At 34.2% G+C, this 21,840-nt stretch overlaps 1 protein-coding gene across 2 annotated transcripts; it reads right to left on the minus strand.

Annotated features, from left to right (window-relative positions):
- Nucleotides 1–363: 363 nt before the first annotated feature.
- Nucleotides 364–21,553, minus strand: LOC107945737 (protein GLUTELIN PRECURSOR ACCUMULATION 3). Of its 2 annotated transcripts, XM_016879842.2 has the most exons (16): nucleotides 21,271–21,553; nucleotides 21,095–21,192; nucleotides 19,674–19,812; nucleotides 19,552–19,580; nucleotides 19,368–19,464; nucleotides 19,232–19,287; nucleotides 19,019–19,126; nucleotides 18,712–18,768; nucleotides 17,956–18,047; nucleotides 16,099–16,183; nucleotides 15,256–15,408; nucleotides 14,929–15,023; nucleotides 14,020–14,199; nucleotides 13,751–13,863; nucleotides 1,068–1,158; nucleotides 364–631 (listed from the first exon to the last, which is right to left on the minus strand). In XM_016879842.2, the coding sequence occupies exons 1-16, from the start codon at nucleotides 21,330–21,332 to the stop codon at nucleotides 527–529; spliced, it is 1,560 nt and encodes a 519-aa protein (XP_016735331.2). In that variant the 5' UTR covers nucleotides 21,333–21,553; the 3' UTR covers nucleotides 364–526. The 2 variants fall into 2 exon arrangements, 1 of the variants encoding a protein (XP_016735331.2); XR_005922082.1 differs by lacking the exon at nucleotides 13,751–13,863.
- Between the last annotated feature and the right edge of the window lie 287 nt (nucleotides 21,554–21,840).

Consider the following 21,840-nt stretch of genomic DNA (forward strand, 5'->3'; position numbering starts at 1 on the left):
AAATTCAACATTTTATTAATTACGTTATAGATTATATATTACTCCATCATATTTACTAGTATTGATTTAGAAAATCAGGCTCCTAAAGAACTGTTTTCTAGAATTTACCATTTAAAAAGGGAAGACAGAATTTATTTTCTAATTGTCATTGACCAAATACTTCTGTAAAAAACAAAAAACAAATATCGAAAAATGTTTCTGGTTCCACACAATTCTTGTCTATTATGATTTTAAGATAGAATAGTAAACCCAATTAACAAGTATGCATCGCAATTTCTTTTCCTCTATCAATCATGTAAATATAAATAATATAATTTACGTCAGAATCTTAAACACAAACGAATCTAAAGCATGCACCATTCATATTTAAATGTGTTATTATTTTTATGGTTTAATAAAACATATCTTGTTCAAGTTAAAACTTGTCACATTAACATAAAATCGAAGTGATATCCACAGAAATGAAACTTGAAACCCTAATAACATTCATTTCTATTTTGTTTGCCTTATATCAAACTTATCTTTTTCACAAAACTTGTTCCTCAAATCCAGCTCTCGGGCCAGATGCGTTTTGCTCAGGTAGAATCTTTTTGTATTCAGCAAGCAGTTTCGGAACATCATTCATCCGTAGCTGAAAATACGAGAACACAGAAATCAGAAGAAATGAGGAGAGGTGATGCAGTAAATAAACGCAGGATAGAGGATGACAAACACACCACATATGAGAGAAGTTTAAAGTAATTCCCAATAACAAACAGTTATTACAGAAGTAAGCGACTGAGCATTTTATTACGACCCATGTTCAAGGCTAGGCTAATGTTTAGACGATAAAATGTAATATAATGCTTTTGATCCATCAACCATTCACATACTTTAAACCATGCCTCTGATAATTTCAAAATTTTCAAGACTAATCATTGCATGTACTATGATAAACTCTATGCAGGCAAATAATGTCCTTATTTTACTAGCTAAGGATCGTTAACAAACACAATTTTCATTTCCCTTATTGTGGGCAGTCATAAACAAGAACTAATATACTGGATGTGCATCTATGTAAATCATACCTGAGAAACATTTTTCAAGTGATAAAACTTGTAAGCTTCTTTTCCCGATAACCATGAATCAATAGACTGAAAATCAGATCCACTATTTGCTCTGCCATTTGACAATCAAAAATCACCAAAAACTTGAAAAAAGTGGAAAAATGAAAAACCAAAGCAAAAATTTCATCACATTTGCCCCATCATTAAATTGCCCCACAACATAAAATGATTTACCCGCTTTAACCGAGTTATTGCCCTAATTACAGCAATCACTACCAGATTGGCTCACATTGAAGATATTTCAAACTAATACCTCTTATTCAAATTTGTTAAACATCCAAAAGATTCAATACAGTTTCTAAGTTTAATCTTAACTATTTGAGATTTTCATACAAAAATTTTGTAGATTAGCTAAAATTTTGGAAAAAAAAAATGTTTCTGTGAAATAATTTAACATGTTCAAAAAAATTTTGAATTCCATGTTAAACATGTGTGGGTGTTAGGGGTTAGCATTAATTGCTGATAACTGAAAAAACCCAAGTAACCTACAAAATTCAGTGAAGTTCAGCTCAATACAGTCAGGGAAATATCATTTCAGTTTATGTGGTCGGTTATCAGTGTTTTATTTTTTATACAAAGCCTAAAACTATCCGTAACCCCTTCCCAACTCTTAACATTTGATTTAAGAAACCGAAACCGATAAAAGTTTGCACCAGTACTTGCTGACAGAAATGTGAATTTAAGAGTTCTTTTTCTTGCTTAGGTGATGACTGTAGTTGGGTTTTGTTACCGAGTGCAATTTATTAGCTGTATGGAATCTGCAATTACTTCAATCAGAAGCTAAATGATAGGAGCTATAATCTTAGGCTAATGTTAGGATTTTCTTTATTTCCTTCCTTTTCGTAGCTATTGTAACAAGTATTGGTGACTAACTCGACAGGATTACAATTTCAAAAATGCCTACGAGACCCTAAAGGAACCAGAACGGAGAAAAAATATGAATGAAGAAATTCAAACATTTGAAAAGAATGAAACCTAGAAGATTACATATTTGCCACTAGACAAGAATACAATAGGATGCAAATGGGTCTTTAGAGTAAAATAAAAAGAAGATTGAACAATGGACAAATTCAAGGTCAAGCTTGTAATAAAAAATTCACTTAGTCCTAAGGAATTTACTACCAATAGCTATTTGCTACTATTGCAAAAATTAATACAATTAGAATCCTCTTCTCCTTGGAAGCAAACCTTGATTGGCCCTTTTATCAACTTAATTTTAAGAATCCTTTTCTGAATGGAGGTCTAGTTGAAGAAGTATACATGATGGTTCCACGAGGCTTTGAAGCAAAGACCATCAAGAACAAGGTATGCAAACTGAAAAGAAGTATACATTCATCTTTTTCTTCATAAAACTACCATGCCGCAAAACCCTTTTTAAGTTAATCCGTAACAATGTATGGGGACCTTCTAAGGTAGCAATCGTAAAAGGAAAAAGGTGATTTGTGAGTTTCATAGATGATTGCACTAGACTAAGTTGGGTGTACTATTGAAAGACAAAGGTGAAGTAAAGCATATATTTGAAGCTATCAATATTATGGTTAAGACACAATTTTGTGAGTAGATGCAAATATTTTGGAGTGATAATGGTCAAGAGTTTTCTAATGATCAACTCGGCAGTTTTTTCAATTCCAAGGGAATAGGGCACCAAAGTTCTTTACTAATACAAACCAACAAAATGGGGTAGCTAAGAGAAAAAAAATAGGCATCTTATAGAAGCAACTAGAGCCTTGATGTTTACAAAACAGCAACTCCACCTGCTGCCGCTGTGATTTTTCTAACACCGTTGCTGTGCTCTCTGCTCTCTTCCGATCATTCTCCTCTAAGTGGTGATGTGTTTTGGCTAAGTTTTTTCCGTAGGGATCTATTTAGTGTTTTTTTTATTGAGTGGTTTTTTATTCTAATTGTGCAAGCAGATTTTTTTGAGGGGCTTAGTTGTTTTTTCCAGCATTATGTCTACAAACAAGAAGCTCGTGATTCCAACCGATAATCCCTCATTGCAAATTAGCCCTGTGAAGCTTGATGGACATAATTACCTTACTTAGTCAAGGTCTTGCTTGTTGTTTATCAAGGATCGTGGCTTGCAATGATATATAATCGATAAATCGTTAGAACCTGAACTCACTGATTCAACCTTTAGTCAGTGGGATTCAACGAACCCTCTTGTTATGGCATCGTTTATCAACTCTATGCAAACCCATATTTCCAAAACCTATTTGCTGCTTGATACTGTAAAAAAGATTTGGAATGTTGCTGCTCTCACCTACTCTCGTGTTGGGAATGATGCGCAAATTTTTTAGATTCGTAATAAGGTCCATGATACAAAACAGAATGAGCTAACAATTTCTCAATATTTTGTTGAATTAAGTGGGTTCTGCAGGAACTTGATTTTTATCAAGATTTACAAGCGAATTGTGCCAAGGATGCCGACAAATTTCAGAAGATGGTGAAAAAGGAGCATGTTATTTGTTTCTTGGCTGGGTTAAATATTGAGTATGATCAGATTCGGGTTCAAGTTCTTGACAAGACTCCGTTCCCTTCTCTCCATGTGACATACTCTTATGTACAACAAGAGGAGAGTCATCATGTTGTTATGCTCTATAATCCACCTTTAGAGAAAGCTAGCCTCATTGCTAACCATGATAGTCTATCAAGTGATAAATCTGCCAAGGATCACTTGACGTGTGACTACTGTGGAAAGTCTCGGCACACTAAAGATTCATGCTGGAAGTTGCATGGTCGCCCCACTCGAGGTCGTGGTGGAAAACGAAGAGGTAATTCTAGGCTTCTGACATATTTTTCAAACTCTGTGACAACAAAGGATAAGTCCACTTATGCTGGAAGTTTTACCTCGGACGAGATTCGACATCTTCGGCGCATCTTGTCTCAATTGGATTCTATCTAGATTCCCAAGTCTAATCATGCAAACTCAAGTACTGTTTTAAATGCTCCATCTACTTATCAGATTATTAATTCCAATGCAAATAGACATATGACAGGATCAACCAAAAGCTTATTTAACTATACTACTTGTCCATCTAAAGATGGTGTGCGACTAGTCGATGGCTCCCTTACCATCTCTAGAACAGGTTCTATTGTTTGTACTCCCAATATCACTTTATCCTCTGTCATTCATGTCCCTTAATTCCCAGTTAACCTTTTATCTGTTAGTACCACTAAAGTCTTAAATTGTAAACTTGAATCCTTTCCCGATCACTGTGTTTTTCAAGACCCCCAGACAGGGAAGACGATTGGCAGTAGTAGATTGTGTGATGGCTTATATCTTCTGGGTCGATTGTCCAATATGTCTTAAGCATTATTTAGAGACAATAAAGATGTCAACCAGGAGATTATTCAATGGCATAGGCGGTTAGGACATCCATCATTTACTGTTCTTGCTAAAATGTTTCCTAATTTGTTTTCAAAAACTCAATTAGACTCTTTAGGTTGTGATGCCTATGAGTTTGCTAAGCATACAAGAAACAGTTATCTTTTGCGTAATAATAGAAGTACTGTTCCTTTGAGATTATCCATTCAGGTGTTTGGGGCCCTACTCACCTTACTTCTTTATTTGATAATCGTTGGCTTGTTACTTTTATTGATTGTTGCACTCAGATGACATGGGTATTTTTATTAAAGTCTAAAAGTGATGTTTTCTTAAGTTTTCGTTCTTTTCATAAATTGATTACTGCTCAGTTTGATGCTAAGGTTAAGATTTTGCGAACTAGTAATGGAACCGAGTATAACTTTAATGATTATTTGGAATCATATGGGATTTTGCATTAGACCAATTGTCCAGGTACAATTGCTCAAAATGGTGTTGCCGAAAGAAAAAATCAGCATCTTTTGGAGGTGGCTAGATCACTTATGTCCACTATGAATCTCCCAAAACCTTATTGGGGGATGCGATTTTAGTTGCAGCTTATTTAATCGGATGCCTCTTAGAGTCATTGATTTTAAAAGTCTCATAGAAACCTTACACGGTAAGACAGATTACACAGTTTCCTCGAAGGTCTTTGGTTGTATTTGTTTCGTTCATCTTCGACATGAGAGCAAACTGGATCCTCGAGCAGTCAAGTGTGTTTTCATTGGATATTCTCCCACACAGAAGGGTTACAAATGTTATCATCTGTCATCTAGAAAGTATTATCTAAGTATAAGGCTGATGGTTTAAATTAAAAGACTCAAAATCAGATTAGTAGCGCAAGGATTCACTCAGACATATGGAGTAGATTATCAAGAAACATTTGCTCCTGTTGCTAAATTGAACACGATTAGGATCCTTTTATCGTGTGCAGCAAATCTCGACTAGGACTTTCAGCAGTTTAATGTAAAGAATGCCTTCTTACGTGGAGACCTGGAAGAAGAAGTGTATATGAAAGTTCCTTCAGGATTCGAGGATAAAAAAATTCAAGGGAAGGTATGTAGACTAAAAAATGCCCTATATTGACTAAAGCAATCTCCCAGAGCCTGATTTGACAGATTTAGTAAGGTTATAGTGTCGTTTGGCTATCAACAAAATAATGTTGATCATACCCTCTTTATAAAAACATCACAAGGATAAGATTACTCCTTAAAGTTTATGTTGATGACATAATTATGACAGGAGATAACAAGAAAGAAATGGCCCGACTTAAGAAACAATTGACTCAAGAATTCAAAATCAAAGACTTGGGAAAGTTACAATATTTCCTCGAAATAGAAGTGACCAGATCGAAAGAGGGAATTTTTATTTCCCAAAAAAGTATGTCTTAGATTTTCTGACAGAGACTGACATGTTAGGTCACAAACCAACCAAATCACCTATTGAGAGTAATCACAAGTTACAAGCAGGGATCGACGAAACGGTGGATAAAGGGAGATATCAAAGGCTCGTCGGGCGTTTGATTTATCTAACTCATACTCGGCCTAATATAGCCTATGCTGTTAGTTTGGTAAGCCAGTTTATGCATGATCCTCACAAAACTCATATGCAGACACCATTGCAAATTTTGTGTTATTTGAAGTCTGCACCGGGTAAAGGTATTCTCTTCTCAAAATATAGTCATCTCAAGATAGAAATATTTACAGATCCAGATTGGGCTGGTTCTCTTGATGACACAAGGTCTAGAAAGGGTTATTGCACTCTTGTGGAAGGAAACTTAATCACTTGGAAGAGCAAGAAACAAAGTGTTGTGGCTCGATCAAGGGCAGAGGCCGAGTATAAGGCCATGGCTCAAGGAGTTTGTGAGCTTTTATGGCTACAAAAAGTATTGGAAGAGCTGAAGTTGTTAAACAAAAATGGATCAACCTTGTACTGTGACAACAATGTGGCCATCAGAATACCTCAAAATCCAATACAACACAATAGAACCAAACACATCGAAATAGATCGTCATTTTATAAAGGAAAAAGTAGCCGGTGGTGCCTTAAGTCTATCTTACCTAGCATTCGAAAAAACAGTTAGCTGATGTTTTTACTAAAGGGTTCAACTGTAAGAATTATCATAATCTTCTTTGCAAGTTAGGCATGTGAGACATCTATGCACCAACTTGAGGAGTGTTGAGAATCTTTGATATTGAGAATCTTTGATATTATTAAATAGTACCTTTAGAGATTACAACTGATATTTTTTAGAGATTCTAATTAAGAAATATTATTTCCTTAGTTGTTAAATCCTACATGTATATATAGTTGTACATATTTCTAAGAAATATATACTTTGTGAAAGTATTATCCTCAATACATTAGAGTATTCATCTCTAATTTCATCAGACTGCCACTTACTTTATTGATAAGATGTCTTCTCATGTTAAAGGTTTTAAAACATTTTGCGGCATGTTCAAAACATTTTTTTCTACTTCTAGGTTGACCATTGATCTATCTTTGAAAGTGTTTGGTTTTAGTGCATTTGTTCATATTCATGATCATAATCAGAGTAAACTTGAGCCTTATTGATACGAGTCACAAAGGCCCAACCCAAGCCCAATCAAGAAGCCCACCCATACTTAATTGAAAATCAGCCAAATTGTCAAAGTGGCCCAATTCGTAAATTTTTTTTTTAATACTTAGTTTAAATTTTTATGTAAATATTCAGTCCAAGAGGCCCAATTAAAAGCTTTTGGCCAAATTTCCATTTAAATATTAAAGTACTTAAGAGTTTTTTGTTTTTAGATTTCTAATTAGATTAGAAAAACACTTGAAAGGCCTATATAAAGGCTTGGCCAGCCACCTTGTTATTCACTTCTCAAATATATCAAAAATTTCAGATTTGTTTAAGTGTAGAATTCTCTTTGAGTTTTTCTCCAAGAATTCTCTCTTGAATTTTCTTTAGAAGCTGTTTTAACAATCTTTTAATTGTGGGAGCCTTCTTCAACCTTCTTCTTGGCATTGATATTCTTTGGAGGGGAGATTAGAGCCGTTTTAAGGGAGTTGTGAGATCTTTCGGGATTTCAAAGCTTCTTAAGACTTATCTTTTAATTTCTTGCTGTCAATTCTTTCTTTATTTCTACTTGTGCCGAATCTTTATCTAATTTATTTACTGTTCTTATTGTGTTTCCAGCCTTTTTCTATTTTAAAGAATCAGCCAAAAATCCCCAATTTTTAGGGTTCTTGCCGATTCATACATACTCTTTTTTGGGTGAAATTTGGGTAAAACTATCTTGGTGTTCAATTAGGCAGAATTGCAATCTCCTTTAGGGTTTCAAGAACCCTTAATAACACTTATTTCTATTCTCAATTTGATTCTTTGCTGATTTGGGGATTTTATTTCAGATCTGGAAATTCAAAGTTTTAATCTTTTAATTTTCTGTTTCGTTTCAGATCTGATTGTTTAGAGCTTTCGTAGGAGTTTCCCGTGACTTGACGACTCGATCTTGGTCCGCGCGCATTCCTATATCATTTGGTATCAAATTTTAGGCGTTTTGGGTGTTCTTGGTTGATTTCTAAACTAATCTCAATTTTTTAAAACACAAACAGCAATTTTACCCAGAAAAATTTTCAAAAAAAATTCATTTGAGGGGGTAAACGTTTTCTGATTGATCTGAAATTTTACATACATATTTGTGGCACTGTTATTGAATATAAAAAAATATTTTCCGCAAAAAAATCAGTCGAAAAAGTCAAAAAATTGAAAAAAGATGAAATCCAATAAAAATTTAAAAAAATATTCAGCGGGTTGAATTTGGTGCCCAAACTTTCCAGATCAAAAATTCAATATTTAAGGACATTCCAGATTTAATTTCGTGATTTTTTGATATCGGGAACACCTCGAACGAAGTTGTAAAGTTACTCCGCAGTTTTTCGAGTTTTTCAATTTCAACAATTTTTATTGATTCTTAGCTGTAGGTTTTCATTTGTTTGCTTTTATTCTCCCTTTACAATATCTAACACCTTCTTGTTTCTTGTGTCAGTAGGATTTAAACGTGTGCACAATCCTTACTCGGTGCAACACGAATCAATTGGTATCTCGTCAGTTTTTGGCATCCTATTGCAAATTAGGATTCTTTGGTAGTTTCGGTTCATACACTTTCTAATTGATTGATAGAGACTTTACTAAAGAACTCACAAGATTGAATTCTACCTCATTGAGAATTTGATTTTCTTTTGAGTGATTAACGGTAAGGTTTGCTTACTTTCCCTTTTGAGTGTTGAGTGTTTATTTTACAGATTTTTGAAAATGTCTAGGATTGGTCAATGTGATAATGACCATAATAATGTCCATGATAAACTTAAAATGATCCAACAACAGTTAGACGAACGGGCTGCCATACTTCGAATATTGAGTGCTACTATCAATGAGATGCGGGTGGAGCAAAGAGTCCAACGAGGACAACTTAATTCAAGTGAAAGGGCAAAAATGAGAGTGCCAAGAAGACGAACATCCAACGAATATTCGAAAAGAGATTCCTATAACTCCCATTCAATGAGGAATTCAAGGCGATGCAAAGCAAGTTTCGAGAGTGAAGTTTTCCAAGGGGATCATTGTTCGTATACAAGTCATTTCGTACATACCCAACGATAGCCTTTCCGTTCTAATTCATTTGTAACATCTCTATCTTGTAATGAAAGGAAGACACAACAAGAAATCAAAAAAGAAAAAGAGAAGGAAAAAAAGCAAAAAGAGATTGAAAGTGGAAAGGAATGTGAAACAAACAATAAAATTGAAAAAAAAATTGAAGTAACAAATGAAAAAGACGAGGAAAGGGTAGTGAGGAATGTTTCCACTAACCAAGATAAGAATTTTTCTTCTGTTGCTGCTTTTCAGGTTCCCAAAATACCGAAAGATAACTTTCAACTTCAATACCTTTCCGATGAAAGACGCTTTCATACGATCAACATAGGCAAGGTTGAAGATGAAATCACACTACATGAGCCCGAAGGTAAGCGAGGTAAGGAAATTTTAGCCACTAAGTCCCGTGCAGATTTGAAAAGAGATTCCTATAACTCCCATTCAATGAGGAATTCAAGGCGATGCAAAGCAAGTTTCGAGAGTGAAGTTTTCCAAGGGGATCATTGTTCATATACAAGTCATTCCGTACATACCCAACGATAGCTTTTCCGTTCTAATTCATTTGTAACATCTCTATCTTGTAATGAAAGGAAGACACAAAAAGAAATCAAAAAAGAAAAAGAGAAGGAAAAAGAGCAAAAAGAGATTGAGAGTGGAAAGGAATGTGAAACAAACAATAAAATTGAAAAAAAAATTGAAGAAACAAATGAAAAAGACGAGGAAAGGGTAGTGAGGAATGTTTCCACTAACCAAGATAAGAATTTTTCTTCTGTTGCTACTTTTCAGGTTCCCAAAATATCGAAAGATAACTTTCAACTTCAATACCTTTCCGATGAAAGACGCTTTCATACGATCAACATAGGCAAGGTTGAAGATGAAATCACACTACATGAGCCCGAAGGTAAGCGAGGTAAGGAAATTTTAGCCACTGAGTCCCGTGCAGATTTGAAAAGAGATTCCTATGACTCCCATTCAATGAGGAATTCAAGGCGATGCAAAGCAAGTTTCGAGAGTGAAGTTTTCCAAGGGGATCATTGTTCGTATACAAGTCATTCCGTACATACCCAACGAGAGCCTTTCCGTTCTAATTCATTTGTAACATCTCTATCTTGTAATGAAAGGAAGACACAAAAAGAAATCAAAAAAGAAAAAGAGAAGGAAAAAGAGCAAAAAGAGATTGAAAGTGGAAAGGAATGTGAAACAAACAATAAAATTGAAAAAAAAATTGAAGAAACAAATGAAAAAGACGAGGAAAGAGTAGTGAGAAATGTTTCCACTAACCAAGATAGGAACTTTTCTTCTGTTGCTACTTTTCAGGTTCCCAAAATACCGAAAGATAACTTTCAACTTTAATACCTTTCCGATGAAAGACGCTTTCATACGATCAACATAGGCAAGGTTGAAGATGAAATCACACTACATGAGCCCGAAGGTAAGCGAGGTAAGGAAATTTTAGCCACTGAGTCCCGTGCAGATTTGAAAATTATTGATAAAACTTTAGGTGACTTAGTTCTTAAAAGATCCCTTCATTTTGTTCTGATTAATTGTTACTCTTCGATTGTGGTTGATAAAGTCATTACGAAAGGAAGCATGAGTTGTTATTCTCTTAATTTGCCTTGTGTAAAATTCTCGAATTGGTGCAAATCTGTTTTGGTGAATAAGATAACGAAATTTGCCAAATTTGTTTTTAATTTATATTCGTGCCTTGAACAGTTTATGTGGTTGTACATGAAGTTTGAGTTCCATTGGACAAAGGTTAACTCAACAACGGAGCTTCGACTACACTATGCCCCCGATGAGCGAAGGTTTGTTTTAAGTGGAAAAGGTAAAATCGACCCTTATTCTTCTGCTAATAAAGGTAAGATGCTTGAAACTTTTGAAACACTTCTGTACTCCTCGAATAGTGACAGAGATCGTGTTGATGATTTAATTTTTGTAAAACATTTAGATCGAAATGTGCTTGACTGTCCTATTTTATTTATTGATGATCTATCTGTTTTGATGGTTGATAAAAAGATTCTTGTTTTTGATAATGCATGTGTGAGTGAATCTATAGACCGTCGATTAATGCATGGTATGATTGTGCAACTCTGTGAACCGTGTGAATCTTTTCAAATACCTGCTTGTGACGATTATGTTTACCATTTGATTTAATTGCAATTTATTCAAGGTTTGTGGAAACAATTTGAGACGACTGAATGCTTTAAAACATGTCCATCTTTGTTTCAAATATTTAACGAGGCATTGGCGAGTAAATTAGCTTGTTTGCATGGTAATCTGAATCTGTCAATTTGCATGCGTTATACTTGTTTTGTTATGCTTATGATTGGGCTACAAGTTTGTTTGCGTTGCTATTTACTAACTCATGGCTATTCTTTTCAGTGGATTCAATTGCCATTAGTCTCATTCAATCGAGGAAAGTCGAGTCCATTTGATTTTTCAGATTCGAGGACAAATCTTTTTGAGGAAGGGGGGAATGATACGAGTCACAAAGGCCAAACCCAAACCCAATCAAGAAGCCCACCCATACTTAATTGAAAATCAGGCCAAATTGTCAAAGTGGCCCAATTCGTAAATTTTTTTTTAGTACTTAGTTTAAATTTTTATGTAAATATTCAGTCCAAGAGGCCCAATTAAAAATCCTTGGCCAAATTTCCATTTAAATATTAAAGTAATTAGGAGTTTTTTTGTTTTTAGTTTTCTAATTAGATTAGAAAAACACTTGAAAGGCCTATATAAAGGCTTGGCCAGCCACCTTGTTATTCACTTCTCAAATATATCAAAAATTTCAGATTTGTTTAAGTGTAGAATTCTCTTTGAGTTTTTCTCCAAGAATTCTCTCTTGGGTTTTCTTTAGAAGTTGTTTTAACAATCTTTTGATTGTGGGAGCCATCTTCAACCTTCTTCTTGGCATTGATATTCTTTGGAGGGGAGATTAGAGCCGTTTTAAGGGAGTTGTGAGATCTTTCGGGATTTCAAGGCTTCTTAGGACTTATCTTTTAATTTCTTGCTGTCAATTCTTTCTTTATTTCTGCTTGTGCCGAATCTTTATTTAATTTATTTGCTGTTCTTATTGTGTTTCCAGCCTTTTTCTATCTTAAAGAATTAGCCAAAAATTCCCAATTTTTAGGGTTCTTGCCGATTCATCCATACTTTTTTTTGGGTGAAATTAGATTGTCGAAATTTGGGGAAAACTATCTTGGTGTTCAATTGGACAGAATCGCAATCTCCTTTAGGGTTTCAAGAACCCTTATTAACACTTATTTCTATTCTCAATTTGATTCTTTGCTGATTTGGGAATTTTATTTCAGATCTGAAAATTCAAAGTTCTAATCTTTTAATTTTTTGTTTCGTTTCAGATCTAATTGTTTAGAGCTTTCGTAGGAGTTTCCCGTGACTTGACGACTCGATCTTGGTCCGCGCGCATTCCTATATCACTTGTGCTAAAAAATATGCTTTTGTTTGCTATGCTTAGAATCAAAAGGGATACATGTGTTACGACCCAATCAAAATCTTGTCAACTTGTGGAAGGAAACCTAGTCACATGGAGAAACAAGCAACATATTCTAGTTGCTCAATCAAGTGATGAAGTAGAGTATAAAGCTACGGCTCAAGGTGTTTTTGAGCTTCTATAACTGCAAAAAGAATTGGAAGAACTAAATGTTTGGAAAAGATAAACTATCCATGTATTGTTACAACAAAGCTACCAGAAGTATAGCCCAAAACCTAGAACAACATGATCAATAAAAGCACATAAAGATTGGTCGACACTTTTTTTCTCTTGCAATGGGAAGATTGGTCAACACTTAATAAAAGAAAAGTTCTCTCACAGTGCCTTGAACTTATTTTATGTTTTCCAAGCAGCTAGCAAACATGATCACTAAAGGGCCTAACACCAGATTTTATCATACTTAGATATGCAAAGGTGGGAATGTGTGATATCCAAGCACCAACTTCAAGGGGTGTATTGACCAATCTTGTCGATAGCTTAGCACAATCTAGTTAACCTCTTATGCACACCTAATCTTAACAGATTCTTAGGCTAACTTGTAGGGTTCTATTTGATTACAACCATTATATTTATACCTCTTTTCAAATGCAACAACCTTGGGTTTTAACATATGAGAATTCATTTCAATCAATCTCTCAAAATTCTTCATATATGTCTGTGTGTAAATCATGGAAGATTTCTTAAGATATGCTACTAAGAATCTTGGCTTTATATTATATCACTTGGCAGCTTCAAAATTCCTCTAATTTCACTAAGCCACCCAAGGTTAACATTTCCTCCACATCAATCTTCTTTAGTCTATCCATCTTAAACCTCCAAACCCTAATTTATTTACTCTTATTTCCTGTTTGACATAGCATTAGAGAAACTCGCTTTTTCACTATTCCAAATGTTTTGCATTTTCATAATAATCACCTTCCCATTTTTTTTCGCTTTGTGTTCTTGTCTATGATTTGAACACATTCTAACATATTACTCAATGCAGACTATCTGCAATATAATTGGTTGCTAATAATTTTATAAAAGAAAATCGAGAAGACTAAACACAAAGAAAACGAAAAAAGAAACCCTAAATCATCAAACAAGCTAAGTTGAAAATTAAACTAGGACTTAGAGAAATAAGAAGAAAAAATTGGTTAGCCTTACAAATGATGACGCGAAATCAGTCGTTGATAGTCACGAAGCAAAGGTCCAAGCTCCTTCAGTGGTATTGAACTTGGCGTAGATCTCCGCCAATGATCACGAAGCAACTCAATTGTCTATTTATTACACCATTGGACATATTATTACCGAAAAATACACAAAAAGAAACCACTAGCGATCACGAAGCAACTCAACTGTCTATTTATTCCACCATTGGAAATATCATTACCGGAAAATGCACAAAAAGAAAACATTCAAATATTAAGGCATACCTGATTGAGCAAACCCTGGTTGTTACTAGGAACTCTTTCTCCAATCAACCTTGATCCTAGTTCAATGAATTCTTTGTCTTCAGACTCATCTATTATCTGAAGCAAAGGACTCGAGAGTGAATCTGAAATTCCTAACGCTCTTTGCAATTCTGAAATTGTATCATTTTCTCTTCGGCTTTCCTGTTATAAGAAATGGAAATCATCAGATACCGTTGAAACAACACTAGGTGCAGTGACATCAACGGAAATTACCCCAAAGGTGAATAAAAACTTCTGTTTGTAAGCAAACTATGTTTAGGACACTGAACAAACTATTAAGCTTACGAACTTCATTAATCTATTGAGTTGGCAATAATTTCTTTAAAGTTTCAAACCTAGTAGAAATGTACCAGCAATACTTCCACGGTGATTCCGATAATAACTTCTCTAAAAACAACTACATCAATATACATGATCTTTATTCAACTATGAATATTTACTTTCTAAACAAAATGACTTGATTGCTCATCCAACTCAAGCTATTATATATATGTTAAACAGGATGCGAGTTAAAGATGACCTCAGAAGACAAGGTATTCCAATTGAATCTTCAACAAGAAAAGGCCATGATGTTGAATGAGTGGCTACCTAATTGCTGGTTTAGCCTGTACTTGTTATGTCAGCAGATTTTGTGTAAGTTTAAGTAAGACTATTAAGTCTTGTAGTTGGTGAAGATGGTGTACTTTTAGACTTTATCTTTCTGAAGAAAAAAAGTATGCAGCATTTATAGCTCTATGGTTCTACTCTTTCTCTTGTTTTTTTGCTTCTGTTTTTCCTGGGTATGCTTGTCTGAATAAAACCAACACATGAACTGAAAGACCAACTGGTGATTCCTTTTCTAAAAGGTACAAAATTATTTTGCATCAATACCTTGAAAGAAGATTGGATACTTTCTGCAGCCATGCACTTATTATCAGGAATATTTTTTGGTGGGGACTCAATAAACCGCTTTGCAATTGGGTCCCCTGTAAGCCAAAAGCATTTAAAAATTGTAAAATTGTGAATGAAACTGGAGGGCAATTTAAAGAAACAAGTGAATGCACGTTCTGAAGAAATTATGGACCACTTCTTGCTGTAATACGGAAGTCCATGTCCTATCTAATTTTCTCCTTGAGTGGAATCAAGTTGCAACACTATCTGTCATTTAAGAGTAGTTAAATGATGCACAATTATACTAGCTGAAAGTAGATTTAGTACCTTCAGGAACCAACCACCATATATCCCCATAAGTTAATTTGCCATCAAAACCGCCAAATAACAAATAGCGAGAACCTATGTGAGTCAAAGAATGGTATGCTCGAGCAGCAGGGGGGTCATTTCCAATAGGTAGGCGCTTCCACTGAGCAGACACTAGTTTTGGTGCAATTAAACCAATAGTCAACCACATAAAGTACATAAATCACTAGGCATGAGTAAGGACAGGGATAAAGATTTTGTAAAACAACACATAGTAAAACAATAAAGATAATTGCTGAGCATATCAACAAAACAATAGAGTATTGAAGCAACTGATGCAGCGCTGGTAGAAAATAAATACTACAATAGGATTCAATAGACCTCCTAATAAAGAATGCAAGGTTATCTCTTGTTTGTAGAGTTAAGTTATGGAAAGCTGTGATATTAATCATAAACATTCTTGCATCCAAAATTCAGTATCACACCAAAAATCTTTATATGTTTAACCAATAACTGATTCAAGCCCATTATTTTATTTGATCAAAGAGGAAACCAAAGGGTTGACGTGCTCAACAATTTTCTATCTAAACATATAACTATATAGTTCCATCTTTATGTCTTTCACACTTCCATTTTGTTTTGTCTTGTTTTGTTTTGTTTTACTCTTTTGTATTGGTCCAGCATGTAAAGGTGTAAGAACAGCACCACTGACGCCACCATGGTACAAAAGATTGATGTACTTAACTCTTACCACCAATTTGTTCAAAACACATAGATTAGAAGAAACCAGAAAGAATAAGGAAAACAACCAAGATCAAGATGCAAAGTGCAATGAGTTGGAGAAAACCAAAAAAATATACTCACATCTGTCCAAAACAATACAATCATTATAGTAAATATCATAGCGACTTAGCCAACCACCAGTTCCATGTCCTCCAAATAGCAAGAGCTGCAAGGAAGGGGAGAAAAATAAGCCAGAATGTAAAAGAAGGGAACCTTCGCATTAGAATTAGAATAACCATACTTGGCATAACAATGACAACGATACTCAATCCTTGAACTTTTGTTCTCCGAAAACTTCAGAGACACATGCGGATACTATTAATATTAAACATAAAATCTTTTTTACTATTAATATTAAACATAAAATCTTTTTAAAAGAGAAAATTACTAAGATGGCATGGATAGAAGATTAAGATTCCAAATCAGTAGTTTGTGATCTTATTAGGAAAGCAAGTCTCAATATTGTATATAACAACAAACTAAATCTTTTCCCACCATATACAGTTGACTGTAAGGATCACTTATTAAGCCCTTCAGTCAGCTCAGTAAAAGGTCAGTTTATAGTTTTCATTCATTTCCTCTTTGGTCTTCCAATTCCTCTCTTGAAATAGATATTCTCCATTAAATTAATTCTCTTGGGAGAATTTGCATATGTTTTCTTCAAATGCCCAGATCACCTTGAATTCTCTGATTTTGTCCTCAATGTATGCAATCCACACCTTTATCTTTATGTAGTCATTCCTAGTTTATATTGGTCTGATTTAGGGAATAAAACATCAACAATCAATAAAATTAAGGCTGAAAATCAAGATAGAAGTTAGAACTCATGAAAATGTAGAGTTATAAAAATCATTAGTTTTTTAAATCTATTAATTAAAAAAAAAGGTTGCCTGCAAATCTATTTTACTGCTTATTTACTCTAAGATTACAAAAGAAGTTTAGTCCTAACCCTAGATTTAAAACAGTGTAGTCGGTTCCACACTAGTTCCGGCTGGTGCACACCATTCTAGTAATAAACCAGTTCAACCAACTCCTTTTTCTGCATTTGTTAAAACTTTGATCCATACCGGTCACACTGGCTCGCTCTGCCTTATTCCGGTCGCACCGGCTGGAACATTGTGCACTGTCTTGTGCATGAATAATATTAAAAACTATAAATTTTCTAACTTTTTGTCGTTATGGTAATAAATAATAAAAAATTTTACTAGAACATTGTGCATTAGTTGGTGCAAGAATATTTTATATTTGAAATTTAATTTATATAATTCTTTTGGTATTTGTAAATATTTTTATATATGTTAAAAAAAATTAAAAAATATCAATAAATCAGAAATGGTACACCAAAACAGACCGGTACCGGTACGCACCAGTTCCAATAGAAAAACGGTGCGTCCACCAGTGCGGTACTGACTTCCTTGATTTAAACCCTAAAGGTAACTTATAATCCTAGCCATCCACTCATGTCTAATAATCAATAGATAAAATAAAATAATAAAATAGCATAATAGTAATAGCTACTGTATCATAGTTCTTTATAGGCCCACACATCCACTATGACACTCTCATCTCAATCAGTCATTTTTTCTGTGTATGTTGATAGTTTGATGCCTAACATTCCATTTGAAATTAAGCTATGATTTAAATGTAGATGCAAGAGCTATACGTTAAGCTGGATATTTGAGGTTCATGCTCACCCTGAAGACTTATCCCAAAAAAGAAATATTATATAAATAACATAAAAGCAGTCCTATTTATTCAATATTTCAGTCATAACTTACAGGAAAAAATGCAAAAAAATAATTTTCTTATATGTTCTATTCCTGAATAAGAGATGGAGGCATATGAATTAACAAGCTAATTTTGCATCTTCAGCGGTGTTTAGTTCTGCAAGATTAAGATGCACAGCTAAATCAGTGAGGAATTTAGAGATGACATTACATAGTGCCCTCCGGATGTGACCGTATGTCCACAACGGGGAGAAGGCGATTGACCTGGAAGCTTCAATTGGGTCCATCCGGGTGTTTCGTTCTCTTCCTTCCACAAGAAAGGCAACATAAATTAACTTAATAATTCATTATAACAATCTAAAATCAGAAACAATATTTATTCTAAATGCAACAAAAGAGCAAACATCATTGGCTTATATTAAAGACAAATAAAGGTCGAGATAAAGCAAAGAAAGGATGTCTCTAATAAAAATTTTAATTAATAATTAACAATAGGTTGGTCCATTGAATTATACATCTCCTAGCTTTGTCTAGGCAAAATGAAGCAAACATGTAGTACAATTGCCTGTATAAAATTATCCAAGGAAAAACAATTACATGAAAATGTATCATCCATACTATCATTAACATGGAAGAGAAAGTTGCAAGTATCCATAGAATCAATATCAGGATTCATGCTATTGCGCCATTAAATATTTGGATTTGGACAACACTAGAAAGCTGGTTTTATCTTCTGCAAGAGCACTACTAAGAAATCATTTCATAGTGCTACAAACATCTTTCAAACGGAACTAACTCATTGAAGGACAGAAATTATACAGATATCATTAGATACAAACTCTTTTAAATTTTAAAAGCCAAAATTCAAGAATAATATAAGCATCAGTGAGGAAATTACAGTTCAATGATTTTAAAGAAATAGAGTCTATCTGCACAACTAAAATGGAAAGGAAATCCAAATACAAACCTTCTTCAATAAGACCCTTCAAAGCCCATAAATCACTCATGATTGGCCCACCACCACCTGCCAAAGTTTAGAAAGTGCTCGTGTCAGCTCAATTAACTGAAACAAGAACATTTTTCAAAACCAAGCATGCTCCTAGTAAACAAGTATCAAAGATAGATATCATCAAGAAGACATAAAATGCCATCTTGCTTCTAACATAAACAATAATTCTCCAATAATTATTCTATGAAAAATGGTTTCCAGATGGTCGAAAGATTAATGATCATGGAAACTCAGTTACAATGCGACTGCTATATGAACACTTCACCTCTGCCACCAAAGACAAGCAACCTTTTCTCAACCATAGTAGCTGTGTGGCCGCATCTAGGTGGTGGTAGTGATCCAGTAACTGATAGCTCCATCCATTCGAGCGATACTGTTCAAGGACATCCTCTTCATACTTAGCAAGTCGTCTTACTAAGTAGGAATAAGTAATTTAGTGGAGGAGGAAAACAAATAAATTCCAGAGCAAAGAAGTTACTTGTGTCCAAGATATATACATCTGACAACCACTTTTTACCATCCCAACCACCATACCTGCACTCAATTCACTACTGCTTGAAAATATACTTACACAAACAAATGATCTACATGATTGAAATTCCAAGTTAACATACATAACAATTTTTTGATTTCCAATAGCTGAAGCAGCAGAGAAATCCCGTGATGAAGGAAGGTCACCGAAACTTGTTAACTCTGACCATTGCCATATATCTGTAATAAATATATCCAATTATTTAAATGGGTTAAACATAAGGTTCAAGAAGCTTACACCACAAGATAACAGAAACAGAACCTTACCAGTGTCTAGGACCCAAAAGTCGCCTAACCTGGATATTAATATCATAATCAATAGCATGTGTTTACAAATGATTTGAGTAATAAAACAAATAGACTTTTAGGAACACTTGATGCTTACAAACCTTCTGTTACCAGAACGACCACCAAAGATAAACATATGACAATCAATTGCAACAGCAACATGAAATGCTCGTGGGCTGGGACCAACTTGTCCATCTGACCCATTTCCAGTACATTCTGGCTGAAACCATAGTTTGTTTTCTACAGCATTAAGGAAAAAATACAGTACAAGTCAGAATTTGCAGATGTACGAGGTTTACTTGTTATATCCAAAATACAGCAATGATGAAAAACGTCAAAACAATACAATTATTATTCTTAAAGAGGGCTAGGCATATTAAAGCACAAACACCAATAATAATAAATCTCACAATTCTCTAGAATGAGCTTCACTTGACTAGCTACTTACTCTACAGCTAATGGTATGATGAATATCACTTAAACATCATCACTCCTATCTGCATCAATAGTGTCTCTTTTACCATTAAATCCAGACAAGGGTATGTTTGGACACCATAAGGTAATTGTAAAAAAGTGTAATTATTAGGACAGTGCCTTGTGGTTACAATGAATTCTAATTCCATAAATGTGTTTATCTTGCAGAGAGTAATTACATCTTAAAAAGGAATAAAGAATCTAAAAGAAGAAGGTTGGAAGTCATCATGGCTAATTACCCTAGTATTTCCTCCAATTCTCAATCTTCTATAAGAATTGAACAGTGTAACTGGAGTGCTCTGGTTATACTCAATTCACTAGGACCTACTAATTAAAATGGTTACCCAAACATGCCACACATGTTTAATTACAAGCAATTAGACCCAAGTCCAATTACTAAGTGGCATTCTGAACACACCATAAATTATACATTCCTAGTTCATATGAGCAATACATCCCCCAAGTAATTTCCTTTGGCACCTGTAAGCATAACTCCCACTGAGCTTCAAAAACCCCAAGCTCTGAAAAATACACAAGCACTCAATCCTTATAAAACCCCAAGCACTTGTCTCCTGGATAAAAAATACACAAGCTAGCTCCAGTTGTTTCATCGCTAGTACGAACACAAAGATAAGCGTTAATTTCATCTCAATGACCATGATCATTCTCTTTGACAATTACTTCACTATATATAAATATAAATGAAAATTCCGATCTAACACTATTCACTGAATAACTGCATCAGCTTCCAAGGATTTAAACCGCTTTATTCAATTAAAAAATTAAACATATATCAGCTATTTCATCGCAATATTGAATGCACATAGCTATTGGCTTTCATAGAGTTGAAAAACCAACTATGAAATCACACAAATTTGACTATAGATTCTTAATATGAGCTAACGAATGCATTTTCTCATGCCTCGATAAAATTTAAGTTACAATCCAGATGAACGAAACAGTGAAAAACCAGAACAACCGTGAAGAAAATTAAAAAGGAAAAAACAACTTTCACCAAATACCAAAGAACAACCAAAAAAAAAAGTACCGATGTCATAAACAGTGATGTCACTAAGGAATTTCTTGTCGAGAAGACCACCAAACACAACGATCTTGGATTTTCCGATTGGAACAGCGGTGTGACCACTAAGAAACCATGCAAGAATCAGTCAGACAAATCTTCTACAACGTAAACAATTTACAAACATATAGATTTAGCGTTACCTTCGAGGCTGGGGAGGAGTTCCAGAGAAATCAGAAGCAAAAGCTCGAACCCAGTAATGCATTTGTTCAATTTTTTTTCTCTGTTTTTTTCTTTTTTCCCTCTATGATATTTACTTCTTACTTCACCAGCTATCGAAGATTCAAGAACAACATTAACGATCTTCAAAGATAGGAATTGATCAAGCCTCGTTTATAATTAGTGCTGCTATTAGGAAATTTTAGGAAATTTTCAGTTTTCAATGGAGCACTCGAGAAGAATAAACTTAATGCAAAGGTTTTTAATAAGGTATACCATTGTTTCCAATTTTATCCTTAAAAAATTGTTTGGTAAATTACACTATATGTCATCCAACTATATTTAAAATTTATTGTCACTTAACTTTTAAAAATGGTAACTAACTAATCTGGCTTCTTTTCTTTTTGATCCTTTTCCCTTTAAGTCTTGTGTTTAACTAGAGGGTGAGGTGGTTTTTTAAAAATTAATATAAAATAAATTGTTTTAATGCATAAGTCGATATCTAAATTATATCATTTTTTTTAATCTTGAGACCTAAATCTGTTTTGGTCCCA

Source organism: Gossypium hirsutum, chromosome D12, assembly GCF_007990345.1.
Source record: "Gossypium hirsutum isolate 1008001.06 chromosome D12, Gossypium_hirsutum_v2.1, whole genome shotgun sequence".
Lineage (NCBI taxonomy): Eukaryota > Viridiplantae > Streptophyta > Magnoliopsida > Malvales > Malvaceae > Gossypium > Gossypium hirsutum.

Coding starts and splice junctions, on each gene's coding strand:
- LOC107945737 (XM_016879842.2), bottom strand. CDS start 21,332: ATGCATTACTGGGTTCGAGCTTTTGCTTCTGATTTCTCTGGAACTCCT. Junction 19,581..19,673: donor GGTCGTTCTGGTAACAGAAG/GTTTGTAAGCAT, acceptor ATTAATATCCAG/GTTAGGCGACTTTTGGGTCC. Junction 19,127..19,231: donor TGTATATATCTTGGACACAA/GTAACTTCTTTG, acceptor GTCCTTGAACAG/TATCGCTCGAATGGATGGAG.